Source organism: Setaria viridis, chromosome 2 (genome assembly GCF_005286985.2).
Source record: "Setaria viridis chromosome 2, Setaria_viridis_v4.0, whole genome shotgun sequence".
In the NCBI taxonomy this organism is placed as follows: Eukaryota; Viridiplantae; Streptophyta; class Magnoliopsida; order Poales; family Poaceae; genus Setaria; species Setaria viridis.
In genome coordinates, this window is record NC_048264.2 from 27,656,052 (window position 1) to 27,672,305 (window position 16,254).

A 16,254-nucleotide genomic window follows, 5' to 3' on the forward strand; every position below is an offset into this window, starting at 1 on the left:
TTGGTTTTTCTTTACAAATAGACCGTCGGTAATTATGATAATTGTGTAATTAGAAGCTGCCGAAAACTTGGAGCTGAACCTGGAGCCGGAGCCATTCGAGGATCACTATGAGGAGGAAGACTACTCAGGTTCACATCCATTCGATTTGAATACCCATTAGGCATTGCTAACTAGTATGCTAGCGCTTTACTTCTTCGCATGATGATGATAGACCATGCATAGCCTACGTTATGCCCTGAATCCTTGTTCGACCTACTACCATACTAATTTTATATGCTATGTGCGATGCTTGCATGTGTATGGGATATTGTGATTAGGATTCTTGGCGTGTGTGGGGTTAAAATCACCAGAAGAAGGTGATTTTGGGATACTTGACGGGGGTGAGCTTTACACAACCCAATCTTTAGATTGGGGGCTTGGGGTCTGTTCTCGGACGTTCCTTGTTTGGTACTTGTTGCGAGTACATGGTTGAGGAGCATAGGATTTGGGGTGATACCTGTCATGGGTGCCATCGCGGACCACGTTGTGGAGTCACTTTTGGAAGTTAGGAGCTCGCCCCGGTCTGAAACCGAGTGGGTCGCCATGCTTCACGGGAATATGTTAAACGTGCATACCACTCACCAAATTATGGGTTTAGGCCTGGGTCGAGACTGGCAAGTGCGGTACCATACCTGTTGTAGGATAGAGTATCAGTGTAGAGGGAGTGGTGTTGACCTTTTGCCCCCTAATTTGCTTTTGCCCCCGATTGGCCCCGGTGGGAGTGCTTCACAGTTCCGGGGTGGTCCAATGCGGGGGATCGCATCCGAGCCCGGTTGCAGGATAGTATCATAACTCTCAGGTTCTTCGCTCGGTAGGGTGACGTTCTCTCGATCGACGGACCGTTTTGGCTCACTCCGAGATGGGTCCAGGTGTACACACTCTGCAGAGTCAAAACTATACGTATAGCCGCGTCCTCGGTCATGGACAACCCTGTGTCGCGATGACTCTTCATTATTTTGGGATATCTCTACCTCCCCCTTAGTGCTACTTGTGTGTGATGTGAGCCGCATCTGATGTCGGGAAGAGGGGAAGTTGCTCCCTTTCCCTTTTAGATCCGGCTGTGTAGTTGTTGAGAGCCAAAGAGAGGGAGTCTTCGCCTCGTCCCTAGTATGGAGTTATGATGTTGGTGGTAGGGACCCTTTCGAGGTAGGTGTGCCCGATGTGATGAGATATTGGGATGATGGATATGGAGTTTTATTCTTTACGCTTGCTGCCGCATAGGAAACCTAAGCCTATTCCTTGGCTATATTTTTTACCCTTAGTGTTAGGCTCCTTAAAGCTTGCATACGGATGGTGACGTGGACCTGTCCCGATCCTTGGGGACAACTTGTGGGTTTGCAGGTTACGAGTCCAACTTCGACAACAACTATGATAGGTGGTACGATTGAGGGTTGAGTGCTACGCTCAAGAATGCCTGTGGAGATGATCGTGAAGATGGAGGCGCTTCCAGAAGCTAGCTACCGCTGCGTTGGTTTTATTCGTGTCGTTTAGCCCAAGGAGCATGTACCGGATTGTACTCTCATATTCTGGGATGTAATAAAAATATTGTACTGCTATCGTTGTATGGATGTGATATTATGCTGAAATGAGTTCTGTATGTGATAGCTACTGATTTAGGGACTATCATGAGGATACAGGGAGTCGGATTCTCCCCATGGAAATCCAGTTCGTTTCACCATTGGTTTTGCAACTACCAAAGTTGCGGTCACAACTACAACTGCACCTGATCCTGGTCCGGCCCGCGCCCCTCCTCCTCCTCCACCACCATCTCTCTCTCCCGAGTCCTGACGAGCGACGGCCGGGCGATCTTGCTAGAATTCCAGCGCTGCCCTACCCTGCGTTTCTAAGGCTGGACACTAGGTACGTGCATCACCCTCATACATTCCTCCCTCTCGTGTGACTTCAGGTACCTTAAACCCTACATCTAACCTAAAAAATTCGTGCGGCGAGAGACAGGAATGTCGAAATCCAGTTTTGTGCCCCAAGTCTTGTGATACGACGGTGTAGTGTTTTTTCTTGGTACATCCAGCTGCTTACATGCGGCCATCTAATTGGAACTTTACTTCAGCGAGTCAAGTTCTTTCATCAAGATCGCTTGATTGGATGGTACAATATTGGTGTTATAATTAAAAAATATTGGTCTTCTGTATACAATATATGTTTACAAACCCTCTTAAAGAATTTAGTATGATTTCTAATCAACAAGCAGCGCTACCAGAGTACCAGAAGCATATGGAATATCGTCCTTGTGCAGTTTCAGATTAGTTCCATAGTGTTCCTTTTTTAATTACCAAGAGCTTGTTTCAGTGCAGCATATTAACAGCTATTGCCTTGTTTCTCAGTAGGCTCCATTGCCCCCACCTGCGTTTTATGTTGCAAAACCTCCCTACATGTTTGCATTTCCTCTTCTAGATGGACAAGAGGAAATCTAAAAAATGTGAGTTTTTCATTTGTGCGGCTGCATATACGGCTGCGCGATTGCTTCTATGGTGGTTTTGTATGCTCGGTCTAGCTAGACTAAGTAGTAGAAGAGAACATGTTACATATAGTCCAATGGAAGTTAAAGCCTAGGTTTGACTACCTTAGTACCATTTTACTACAACCTGCACCAAGAAAAAGAGGCTTAAGTGAGCTCTTTTCTTTCAGTTGTGTTTGTGGTAACACCCTTTGCTCCGTGATGATATCATACATGTATGTTTTAGGGGAGCAAGTTGGCACTTTAAAGTTAGACACAACCTAAGGAATAGGCTAGGCATCAGGTCTAACAGTGCACGGGCCTTTTCATGTCAGCACTCCATGCTATAGTTGATACTATAGTTGATAGCTGATAGTTGAGCTAAGGGCTTGTTTGGTTCATAGGACTAAAGTTTAGTCCCTGTCACATCTAATGTTTAGATACTAATTAGAAGTATTAAATATATGTTAATTACAAAACTAATAGCATAAATGAAGGCTAATTCGCAAGACGAATCTATTAAGCCTAATTAGTCCATGATTTGACCATGTGATGCTACAGTAAATATGTGCTAATCATGGATTAATTAGGCTTAATAGATTCGTCTCGCGATTAGCCACGGCTTATGCAATTAGTTTTATAATTAGTTCACGTTTAGTCCTTCTAATTGGTATCCAAACATCTAATGTGACATGAACTAAAAATTAGTCTATGGATCCAAACACCCCCTAAGAAATGATGCTATTTGGCCACCTTCTTTGGGAATCCCAACCAAAATTATCAATGTTGGTGTTTTAGGCAAATCAAGGACCAGCAACCCTGACATAAGGCCATTATTAGCGTTCCTGATTAATTGCTTGGTTATAGTTGTATATTGTTGCTTCACCACTTATGACCCCACATTTGGCCCTTTGTTTTATTCCTAAAAGAAAGTTTTGCTTCAGTATTGAAAAAGATGCGGAAAGCTAAGAGGGGTGGTGATGATCTTACTAGAAACTTTCGTAAGAACAGAAGAGCTTGCAAGAATGACTCATTGGTGTCAGGTCTGCTAGATCTTCCTCTTTTCTGCTAGGTTTCCCCCACATTTTCACAGCTTCATTTAATTATTCACAGTTGCCTTAATGTTTTATTTCCGTCAACTAGGTTGCTTCTTTGGGGAATCTAATCAAGATGTTTGGACTGGGCTCGGTGATGAGCTAAAATCATATTTGTCTAAACATGTCGCCTCTATTACTTTGTGCAATGGTGATTATATATAAACTTAGTCTTCTCAGTTTTCTAACAAAAATATATTGAAACGCCATCAGTTATAAACGATTTAAATTGCGATCTTCTGTAGGAAACACGATCTTATTTTCATGCTCGGGCATAGCTATGCAATGCCAGGAGCGCCATCTTAAAAAGTTTTTGACTTTTGCAAGTTTGGTTAGAGTTCTCAATGGTACAAACAAAGACCATGATGACTTAAATGTTGGCGCTGAAAATCATCCTTTACTAATTTGTTTACTTCTGATCATTATGCTCATTTCTTGCCGTATCATTTTGTAGATTCGAGTGCGCCATGAAGGCAATGAAGTGTATAAAGGGGTTGTGGCTGAATTTGATTTAGATCACAACTTTGCTGTTGTCGATGTCCATACCTTCCTTGACGTTCAGGTTGGACCTTTCCGTTGTGCGCTAGAAAGTCTGCCCCATGGTGAGGTATTAGTTGTAGGGTGTGGCATCTCTGGCGAAATATTGGCCAAGAGTGTGGTATTGAATGGTGATTCAAGAGTATCTGAGGATGATGAAGATCTCAATTGTAAAATCTCAGAGGTACACTTGCATGACGATATGAGCATTTTTATTCTATTTCTGCTATGCATGGAGGCAATAAAAATGATAGTGACTTTTTTATTGAACTCTTGTTCTATGCAACTTCATTTTTTTCAAATGTAACCCTTGTTGCTTGTCACCTTTATTGTGTTATTAGGCTTGGGAAGGTGGGGCATTTCTTTCTGTTGACAGGAATGTTGTTGTCATGAACCTTTTTTTGACTATGAGAAGAACCGTTTTCCTACCATGGGGTACAATTCTCAAGCATCTGGAGCATCACTGGACATCCTAGCAAAAGAAGGTTTACAGGTATGTCTAATCAAAGTATGCACTTGATTAGTCCATTTACTCTGTTCTACCCTATCTTCTCCAGAAAGAGCTTATAAGGTAAGCTTTTTTGCGTGCCAGACAATGTACGTTTGCAATAATCTGGATCATTCACTGCTATTCCATAGCCTATTTGGAATCCATGCTTTGCAGTTCTCAATGTTTACCAACCAAAATATTTGCTGACCTTTGGCATGCATCACAGATTCACAGTGTCCTATACTAGATTAGTCATATTTCTTGTGCCAATGTTGAAAACTGTATTGTCTTATTGGAATCTGCATTATGATCATGTTTTCATGAAACATTATCCACACGACTTGTGGTCCTCATTTCTCTATTTCCTTGCCAATTATTCTACCCATTTAGGTTTTGGCACCATTTTGCTCATTAATGCACTGGTTTGATCCATTTTACTTTTGGGTTAGTAGTCAACTAGTCATTTTCATGTTCTGCAGGTTTGGAGCAAGATCCGTAGGTGAGAAATCTAACAGCCATCCAGAAGGTGAGCACACAGGCACACCTTGAGACTGCTTAACGTTATGGTATTATGAAAATTGTTGCAGTTCGTAATGGTGCCTATTTAGAAGCTGTACAAGTTTAGCGATTACATTTGTATATCAACTAGTCTGGCCCTCACTTGTAGTCTTGTATTGTTAGATCTTATCAGTTAACATATGCACACTAAATTCTTGGTTATGTTCATGCACGCTGACTTCTAATGTTGATTGTTGCTCAGGCTGTTATCATAATATAACTAATGTTACATGCCGATCAGAAGAATTTATGTGGATTTACTTTCCATGTATAGTATTATTAGTCTATGTCAGTGCTGATCACTTGACCTTGCTGCACCAGTACATGGAGATTTTCTCGACCAGGAACAGTTAGATCTAGATTCCATGGACTACCCTAAGTTACCATCAACCATGTCACGAGGTGAGTTAGTGTTTCTAAAATTTGCTGACCTTTTACAGCTCTCCTGTACCACTAACAAATATTCTACAATTTATATTTCTCCAGCTGGCATGAATTTGGCTTATACTTTTGAAGATACTTTTGGCAACAAACTTGGTGAAGGTGTCTGGAGAAAATTCAGTAAAAGAACTTTTTCTACCATAGATCTCAATGTTGTCGCATTGGCTTCATTCAATGGTGATTTACAGCGATGTGCAATTTACTATTCCATCTCTGTTTACAGCTAGCTGATAACCAGAATCATGGTATGCAGAAGAAAAAAGGTTTTTTTGCATGCACTGGTTTTTTTATTGAATGGAATGGATCTATGATAATTTTAACATCAGCAAGCTTGGTTAGAACTTCCGGTGATGAGAACAAGATTGTATAAAACTTGAGGGTCGGTGCTCATTATTCTGTGACTGATATTCTTTTAAGATGCTGCTTAAGTCTCACCACTTTATTATTTGCAGATTGAAGTGTTGCTTAACAACCAATGCAAAGAAGGGACGTTAGAGCATTATGATCTACATAACAACGTTCCTCTAGTCAGTGTCAAGAATTACCCTGCTCTTTGCCCATTAAATACTCTGGTGGATTGGGACAAGAGTTTTAAAGTAGCAGCTGTAGAATGTTGCTTCAAATCAGGCGTGTTAATGGCTACCAGTGGGGATATGGTTTCTTGGTTAGGCACTCTTGATTGTGAGTTCCTCGTACGTTCCACGTGTAAAATCAGTAAGGTAATCCTCTATTTTTATTGCACAATTTTTCATGGTGATAATAAATACTCCATTTTTTCCCTATATAATGCGTAATTTGACTGTCCAAAAGCAAGCTTTGTCCATAAATTCCCCTGATATTATTTTCCTTGCAATTAAAACATGGCAATCAGAAAGTACTTTGGAGTATTAATCTAATGGTATCATTATTTTTTTTTGACAAAACATAGATATTATTAGATTAATCAACAGTCAATGCTTGAAATTGGACAGACAAAATACGCCCTGTATTTCTGAACAAAATATGTATATAGTTGCATCGGAATGAGTTGGCTAGCAATACCTATTTGGAATGGAAATCACAACTTGTTCATATCAACTTGCTAGGCTGGGATTGGAGGCCCTCCTGTTAATCTTGATGGGGATGTTATTAGCATGAACTTCTATGACAAGAGAATAGGAACACCTTTCCTGTTATGGGAGGACATTTGTGAAATTCTAGCATACTTTGAGACAAAAAGTAATTCCAGTGCACATCACATATGTTCTTTTTTAGAACATTTTAAGAAGCTTGCTGAAGCAGGTAGATTTATTGGTATGCTTGACAGTAAACTTAGTGAAGTTGGCAATGACAGTTATTGCTCTGATGCGCCCTGTAAACTGCCTGGAGACGGCAAAATTAAGTTAAACAGGTTGGAATTCTGATGCATGCTGCTATATATTAAGCTGGGTTAAGTTTTGGAAATATAAATTAAAGCTGAACTCAACTGCAGGTGGCCTGTGCCCATGCCACGCTGACGTTATTGTGATGAGGATGAATCTGGGCTTTGAACCCAAATCTGACCGGAAATATGGTTATGTTAACGGAGAAAAAGTCGAGCTTTTTTTGGTGAAGTCACAATTGGTCGCCCTATCCCCATCATTGCTGGTTTGAGATGGCAGAATTGACCTGTGGCTTGCCGAAGTCTTGTGATATGTGATGTGTTTAGATTTGTTTGTATGTTGTGTAATAGCATGCCTTGGTAGTTAAGTTACACTGCCGTACTTGGCAGTCTAATGTTTGTGTTTATACTGCCATATCGGCAAGATACCTGTACACTTCTTTAGTTCTTTTAGAAGCTGTAATCTCCATAATGCATAATTTCTTCGTATGGGCCCAGACAAAGTCTCCTCTCTGCCACGCTCTCCCTCCCCTCCGTGGCCGGCCCCGCCGGCCACCTCCATCTGCTGCTGCCACCTCGACTTCAACCCTGCCGCGCTAGGCTGTGAGATACGCGTCCTCAAGGTGGTACGCTGGCGCCTCGCGGAGTAGGAGCCCACGCCGCCTTGGAACATAGGTTGCTGATGACGGTTCAGCTCATTTGCTATAGGCGACTATATGCAACGTATAACAATCTGTCGTCTACGTGTGGATCTCAGTTTTTTTTCTCCTCTCCCTTCTTCCTCTACCTCCGCCACTAGGTTAGGATCTTTGGACGTGAGGTTGTCGGGAAGCTCCAATGGCTTCCGACTTTAGAGGAGGGGTGGTGTGGAGGTGGGTGGGTTGGGTGGGGGAGGGGGGGGGGAGCGCTCGGAAGCCTGGCGGCGGAGGTGGGTTGCCGGGCGGCGCGGTGCGGCGGCGGGGACGCTGCTGACCTAGGGACTGGGCAGGGGCGAGGTGTGGGCTTTCTCCGGTGAGCAGCCGCCACGTTAGCTGCCACCGGAGAAGGTGTTGGAGGGCGGCACGGGGGCGAGTAGGGGAGAGGAAGCAAAGGAACAACGGCGGCGGCGAATAATCCTACCGGAAACGGAGGTGGCGGCGGCGGCGGCGCAGGGATAGGCTGGCGGTGGTTGTAGGCCGAGTGCTCGCTGAAGGCAGCACTGTGCCCTTCAGCAATGCATAGGCGCGCCCTCAATTGCCCCTACTCAAGATCCCGACTTGGCCGCCACCCACGACTGTGTGTTTGGGTTTGTCAGGTCCGTCCCTCAATTGCCCCTACTTAAGATCCCGACTTGGCCACCACCCACAGCTGTGTGTTTGGGTTTGTCAGGTTAGTCAGTATGGTGTTTAGTTACGCGGCAAGCCAAGGCTGCAAAGAGGCGTGCCAGTCCAGTCAAGTTTTGGGTTGAGAAGGTATCATAGGGAAGTTAGCTACTCCTTCTGTTCCAATTTAATTGCACTTGTAATAAGAATATTCCAAATTAAACGCAACAATAGCTGCTGCGTGAGCATCAGCGTACAGCAAAAATATCCCAATGTTCCAGCTAGGCTAGCATGCACCAGTATACGTGGGTCCCATTTGTTAAAAAAATTCTGAGCAGCTAGCCATCCTCCGCTTGAAAGTCTAAGGCGGTTTGGTTACCTGCTTATTTTTAGCACCCGTCACATCGAATGTTTAGATACTAATTAGAAGTATCAAACGTAGACTATTTACAAAACCCATTACATAAGTGGAGGCTAAACGGGGAGACGAATCTATTAAGCCTAATTAGTCCATGATTTGACAATGTGTTGCTACAGTAAATATTTGCTAATGATGGCTTAATTAGGCTTAATAGATTCGTCTCGCCGTTTAGCCTCCACTTATGTAATAGGTTTTGTAAATAGTCTACATTTAATACTCCTAATTAGTATCTAAATATTCGATGTGACACATGCTAAAAATAAGCAAAAGTAACCAAATGCCCCTAAAAGTTCCGGTTTCTTCCACACCTACGTAGAGCATACTACTGCAATAATTGCTGTTGTTTCCCAGGATATCTGTTACCTAGAATAAGGGTAACTAGACAGGTTAGCACGCCATGCGTGCCTCTAACGAAGATGTTACCTCGAAGTAATATTAAAAATACTTGCCTCTAACAAAGATGTTAGAGACTCGAAGTATAATAAAAAATACATATTCTTTTCATGCTGAAATAGGGTCACATCGTTATAAAAGGCGAATCATACATCAAATCAAATTATAAAAACAATCAAAATAAAATCTAAAATTGAATTGATTGCATCCAAATCCAAATTCACTCAAAATCAACTACTCCGGATCCTTGCATCGTACTGGTCCTCTAAGTGCTGCACAATAACTTTCTTATCTGAGAATTCACCGTCTTTAGGCATCTAGTATATGCTACACCACTCCATGGTTTCGATAAAAAACACGGAATTAATAATACATGATTTAAGTAGATATTGCAAACTTATTGTTATTTGCAGAAGCAAAGTTGAAAAAGTAGTTACACTGTTACAGTATCACAATTAAAAGCAGCATGCAAAGTGTGTATGTAGTAGTAGTAGATTATATAGTTGTTACAATATTTGGAAGTTCAGAATAAGTATTATTAAACTAATAAGCTGGCATATATATTTCTATTTAGAAAGAACATGGCTACATCTTCTTTCTTGATGGATATGTGGACGACGGAACCACATTGGCATTCGTTGGGAAACATTTTTGATCATCCGACTCCACCGATTAACTGGATATTCTCGAGCAATAGAAAAATATCAAGCACAATGCTATAGTACTGCAGCCCACTCGATGCCACGACAACCAGTAAAAAAAAGTCGAGGACCATAAGCTATACTGTTTTGAAAAAAGGATAACGAATAATGTCGTGCATAGCATGGTGAATGACAGTTACAGTGTTTCTCTATTTTTTATACACGACAGTACGCACATGGCTTGGTAGTTGCAATAGTCATCCAGTAGACCAGCACAGCACGCATGACTGGAACCTTCGCGGCACAAGTAGAAAGTGCTACAATGTTTACTATAGTACATGCGGCACAACAATGCCACGTAGATAGAGAGCAGGCTGGTCCTTGAGCTTTGTTGCATACGTACGGATGAATCCATCTGCTAGTGACTGCATGAAAAGAATTATTAAAAAAGCTACAGGAACCTACGCCCCTGGAATCCCTCAAAATCTAAGAGCCTTAAGTATAAGGTATTGTTAGGGGTGTTTGGTTATTTAGGTCACATCGAATATTTAAATACTAATTAGAAGTATTAAATGAGGAAACTAATTTGCGAGACGAATCTATTAAACCTAATTAGTCTATGATTTGACAATGTGATGCTACAATAACATATACTAATGATAGATTAATTAGGCTTAATAGATTCGTCTTGTGAATTAGCCTTTATCTATGTAATTAGTTTTATAATTAGCTCATATTTAATCCTCTAATTAATCTCTGAATATTCGATGTGACATGAATTTTTCTGGATCCAAACACCCTTTAATATCTTTTCCTGCCAGTAATACAATACTAATTTGCTCTTCAAAAATGCACTCATACGGGACGGAAGGAGTAGACGTTTTATAGACCGGCAAGTACAACGGGTTTCACGGTTCGCCAGACGCACAATAATTCGCTGCAAGAGTCGCAAGGGACTTGCTACTTGCATGCTTAAGGACATTCTCGAATACTAGGCCTATATGTTTTCTGGACCTAAATGGCAAATGGGCTACCAGAGACCTAGTCACACACACAACTGAACCAATGTTATTGGTGGGCTGGCAGTCATGGTCTCCTCTAGGGCTTGGGCTCCAGATGACAACATTCGGCTGAGCCTTTGAGTTCACCAGCACAACTTTCTGGTTTCGTGTCGAAACAATACAATGCCCATTTTGAAAAACAAAGCAAACAGAACAATTCAAAGATCCCAAGCACATCGATGTTTTTTTATTTCTCAATTGGTTGTCATGAAACACTACTATCCATGCGACCATGCACCATGTATATATCAAGTAGTAATCGGTAGGACGGAAGGTTCCCAATTTCCATTATTGCTTCCCAGCTATATTGCCATGCAAAGTTCACTGATCATCTCCTCCACTGCTTGCCATGACGACCCTCCTTCTGACAGAGCCAGCCGAGCCTGTACTCCTATCGCTTTCACATTCTTTGACACTGCCACTCCTGCCTCGCCAAACATCAGTTCCCTCACAACCTTTGTGACCTCACTCTTGACTGAACTACCAAACCTGCCAATCACAAGTATGGACCCGAATACCAACCTTAAGCTCATCGACGACATACCTCGCATTGATAGGTTGCTCAAACTGTATCGGCCAAACCGCCATTAGCACGCCTGAAGTAATGCTCTCCATCACCGAGTTTTACCCGTAGTGACTTATTAAGAATCCTTTGATACTTGTATGTTGGAGGATTTCCCACTTATCAACCCATTCTCTCACCACCTTGCCCCGCCCTTTGACACGATCCTCGAATCCCATGCCCAAGTCAACATCGCTAGGCCTCACGGCCCAAAGGAAGTCCACACTTGCCTAAGGGACGATCGACTTCTAGTACCATTTAGTACCGGGCGTCCGATCGGTATTGTCCGATCTAGCCCGTTACCTCACTACTGGACGATCGACTTCTAAGTACTGGTCGGAACCCCCTTTAGTACCGGACGTCCGACCAGTATCGCTTCTTCGGCACTAAATGGCATGAGTACCGGTCAAAATATCCGGTACACGCATACTCACATCTAGTCATTCAGTCACAAGTTACATGAATTTCACGCGTAATATGCGCGTGCACAGTCCTTGGGATTCGAACTCACGACCTCAAGCCTCGCGCGAACCTTTCTTACCATCTCACCTACACCGCACATGTGATGGAGTTAGATATGCTTTCCTTTGAAGTATCCCGTGGAGTACCGCACCAATTGCGAATTGGATCGGATGGGGTGGGGGGAGGGAGGGACGGGCATTAATGAGGGGTACACCCTGTCCAAGGTCCCTTTTAGTAACACCTTAGGGATTAAAGGGCTAAACTTTGTGGACTAAACTTTAGCAACTTTTAGTCAACTTTTTGGTACCCAAACCAAACACCTCTTGAATTAGGATACATCCATGTACACCCTTGGAGCTTAAATTAGGCTACATCCTCCCCCGTGTGATTATTTTAATATTCGCACTTCGCTGTATTGATGTCGATGTCCGATAAGCACGATGTCAGTTGGTGCAGAGAGGTGTCATTGTACCCTGCGAGTCTGCGACAGAAACTGGCTAGTTTTTCATACTAGGCAGTGCACGTACTTCGTCCGTCAAGGAAGAGAACAACTCGCCTGTAATAGTTCCCAAGACCACGAAGCCATTCCAGCAACCAGCTCCGATTCCGGTCATGGCGTCTGCTGCTTCAGCGCCGTCGTTCTCCCGCGGAACCCGTGATGCGCAGGCTCAGCTCCCGCACATCGTTATATTCCCGTTCATGGCCAAGAGCCACACCATCCCGCTCACCCACCTCGCCCACCTGCTCCGGCGCCGCCACCTCGCCACCGTCACCTTCCTCACCACCCCGGGCAACGCCGCGTTCGTCCGCGCCGCACTGCCCAGCGCCGACGACGGCGTGGCAGTCGTGGAGCTCCCCTTCCCCGACAACGATATCACCGTCCCTGGCTTCCCGCGGGGCGCCGAGTGCGTCCAGGCCCTGGACTCGCTGTCCTCCTTCCCGGCTTTCGTCGAGGCCGCGTCGCTGCTGCGGCCGCGGTTCGAGGAGGCGCTCGCCGCCGCGCGGCCCCCCGCCAGCGCCGTCGTGGCGGACGCGTTCCTGCACTGGGCGCAACCCGCCGCGGCCGCGCTCGGCGTCCGGACGCTGGCGTTCTTCGGCGCCAACGTGTTCGCGCACGTCATCCGGGAGCTGTGCCTGCGCAACAACCCGGCCGCGGCGCTCCGCGGCGGCGCCACCGTGTTCACCATGCCGGAGTTCCCGGACGTCCAGTTCTCGCTGGCCGACATCCCGCTCCCGTTCAACGAGCCGGACCTGACGGTCATGGCCTCGATCCGCAAGATGGACGGCAAGATCGGGAGAGCCATCGCCGGCAGCCACGCCCTGATCGTGAACACCTTCGACGCCATGGAGCGCCGCTACATCGAGCACTGGAACCGGCACCTCGGGCCTAGGGCCTGGCCTGTTGGCCCGCTCTGCCTGGCCCGACCGGCGACACCCGTTTCGGGGCACGGCGGAGGCGCACCGGCGTGGATGCGGTGGCTGGACGAGAAGGCGGCGGCAGGCCGCGCCGTGCTCTACGTCGCGCTAGGTACGACGGCAGCCGTGCCGGACGCTCAGCTGAGGGAGGTCGCCGGCGGGCTGGAACAGTCAGGGCTCGACTTCCTATGGGCGGTGCGCCCCATGGACGCCGACCTCGGCACGGGCTTCGAAGATCGTGTCCGAGGGAGGGGCATGGTGGTGCGCGAATGGGTGGACCAGTTCGCCATTCTCCGGCACGGCGGCGTGAAGGGATTTCTAAGTCATTGCGGGTGGAACTCGGTGACAGAGAGCATCAGCGCCGGCGTGCCGCTGGCGGTGTGGCCGATGGGTGCTGAGCAGCCGGTAAACGCAAAGCTGGTCGCCGACGAGCTGAGGATCGGGATAAGGGTGCCGGCGAAACACGGCATGACCAGCACATTGGTCGAGAGCGAGGAGATTGCCAGGGTGGCCAAGGAGCTGATGATCGGAGAGAAGGGTGCAGAGGCGACGAGGAACATGGCCGCGCTGGGGTCGAAGGCACGGGAGGCGATGGACGAGGGCGGGTCGTCGTGGAGAGCGGTGGAGGAGATGATCGCCGGGCTCCGTCAGCCGGCATAGCAATCCACAACGAGAGTGTAGTATAATAATAATACAGCAATCAAACTTGCATTTCGTTTGCAATTTACGTAAGAAATGCCATGCCAATAATCCAATTGTTTGCTATCTCTGTTTGTTTAGTGATCCTCGTACGGTGCAAGCAAGAGCTCGTGTTGTCGCTGCATTAGTTGTTGACTTTGATTAAGAAAATGACTCATTGTGTGTTGTTAGTCCTATTCATCCATTTTCCGCTTATCCTATTTCATTTTCTGGCGTCTATATAACACCTTAGTGCTTTAGGGGCTTCCAACACTTAGTTTTCTTAGCCTTCTAATTCGGTATCCGATATTTGCAGTTCAGATTTAATCTAACCTTGTACTAACAAAAAACTCAAGTGTTATTGAAAACTCTAGCACTTGAATTACACCAAGTAGCAAATATACTTGAAAAATACACCAAGAAAGTCACTACAACTCAACATAACCTAGGTGTTGCATGAACTAGAGACACATGACTTTTTTTTCTTCTGAGCAGAAACAAAAGTTTCCATTAACCATCCTCGGTAACCAAGTTCATAATACAAACCGGAAGATCATCTACTAAGGTATTCTCCTCTACTGAGCAAGAACGACCAAGATTGGCCAAAGCATGAGCTACCCTGTTACAACCTCTAAGCTTATATATACTGAATGCTAGCTTGGTTCATATATGGAGGATAGGTCATATATGTCATATATGGAGGATGTTTTGAACCTCTAAGCTTATATATACTAAAGTAAAATTAGACACCAGGAGAGTTTTGAACTCGTTAACTAAACCGCCACAAGCAGATAGGTCATATATGGAGGATGTTGCCGCTTGGTTCACTGTCAGCGCGTCCGTCTCCAGGATCATCTGGCTGATAACTGATCACTCGCCGTTCGCCGATCGTACACCATGGATGCATGCAGTGAGCTCTGCTTGAAAGGCATCAAACAGATGGTCCTGATCACTGCCAGCGCTTACCGCAATACCACATCTCCATCTTCATCATGAATGATAAATCCCGGCCCCAACCACCTACACGGCTACACCTGTTTCATACGAATAGGCCCACCACAATTTAGCTTCTGGGTCCCTGCTGTGGGCTTTTCCCATTTCACTTGTGCTCTAGCACTCACTTTTCTTACCCCTCCTGCACAAAAACCTCAATTGCCCAGCCCAAACATGAGGTTCCAGCAATCTTGCGCTCGCTGGGCTAATTCATGAAGCACTAGCCCATAATGAAAGCGGACGGGTGTGGTGGTGTCGAACAGTAGGGCCTAGATCATGCTGGCCCATGATGTGATAGATGCGGTCGGCCAGCTAGGCAAACCTCCTTGCTTAGTGCTTAACTAGGTGGGTTGGCGCGCACCCGTACCAATATCTCAAATAACAATTAAGTGAGGAAATCAAATATTAGAATAGATATAAAAAATGGTGAAGCCTGCCCAAGGGGCATCTACGAAACGGCTTCAACACGGAAGCTCCGCAGAACCCGCTGTGAGGCACCGATAGATGGAACCGGAGCCCAAAATACAGGCTCCCCGCGGCTCCATTTCCACCACCGTTCGTCCTTAGCAAAAATACCCCTACACTGCATGATATGCTCATCCATAGATGCGAAATGCTTACTGGACGGTGCTCGTTGATAGAGGCAGAGATGGTGTGCCGGAGATATAGCACGATGGGGTCGAAGCAACGCCGCCGAATGTGCTGCGGCGGGTCGAGTAGGGCACCCAGGGGTGCCGTGCAGATAGGAGCAGGCACCCCGAGGCACGCGGCGGCAGTCCGGAGCAGGTGTCGGTGTTTAGACCCAAGGTGGTGTTTAGTGCGTGGGGCTTGCCGAAATCAGGAATTCGAAGGTGAACTCGAACACACGATTTAGACAGGTTCGGGACCGCTAGATTGTGTAATACCCTAGTCATGTGTGTTGGTTGTATTGGATTGGATTGAACTTGTTTTGGAGAGGGTCTCTACCTCGCCTTATATTGCCGAGGGCAGGGTTATAGGTCGGTTGTTTACAAGAATACTAGTCGGATTCGACTAGTGAGTCCTACTCTAATTGCTACGAGTAGTTCCGTAATCCTTGACTACTTGTCCTCCATGTAGACCACGCCATCCTGCACCGTAGTCTCCATGACAGATATATCTTGGTGTACAACCATATATCTAGGACTGTCCAAACCTTCTGGGGGGCCCATAGATGTATGGACGACAAGCCCCCGAGTACTTTTTAGTCAAATTTAGCAGCCCCGAGTACTTTTGTAGGCGCCTCCGACTAGTTTGTGGTGCTCTTCGAGTACTCCATCGAGCTGAGTCTTCAAACGTACTCGAATACTGCCATGCGGCTAGAATGTGCTCAA

General features: G+C 45.6%; 1 protein-coding gene and 1 pseudogene across 1 annotated transcript; both read left to right on the forward strand.

Moving 5' to 3' along the window:
• The first annotated feature begins 3,449 nt into the window (after positions 1-3,449).
• LOC117844218 (uncharacterized) lies at positions 3,450-7,110 on the forward strand (annotated as a pseudogene).
• A 5,172-nt stretch (positions 7,111-12,282) lies between these two features.
• Positions 12,283-14,060, forward strand: LOC117846406 (UDP-glycosyltransferase 90A1). The gene has a single exon (XM_034727564.2). The coding sequence runs from the start codon at positions 12,428-12,430 to the stop codon at positions 13,889-13,891; it is 1,464 nt and encodes a 487-aa protein (XP_034583455.1). The 5' UTR covers positions 12,283-12,427; the 3' UTR covers positions 13,892-14,060.
• Positions 14,061-16,254: the final 2,194 nt, after the last annotated feature.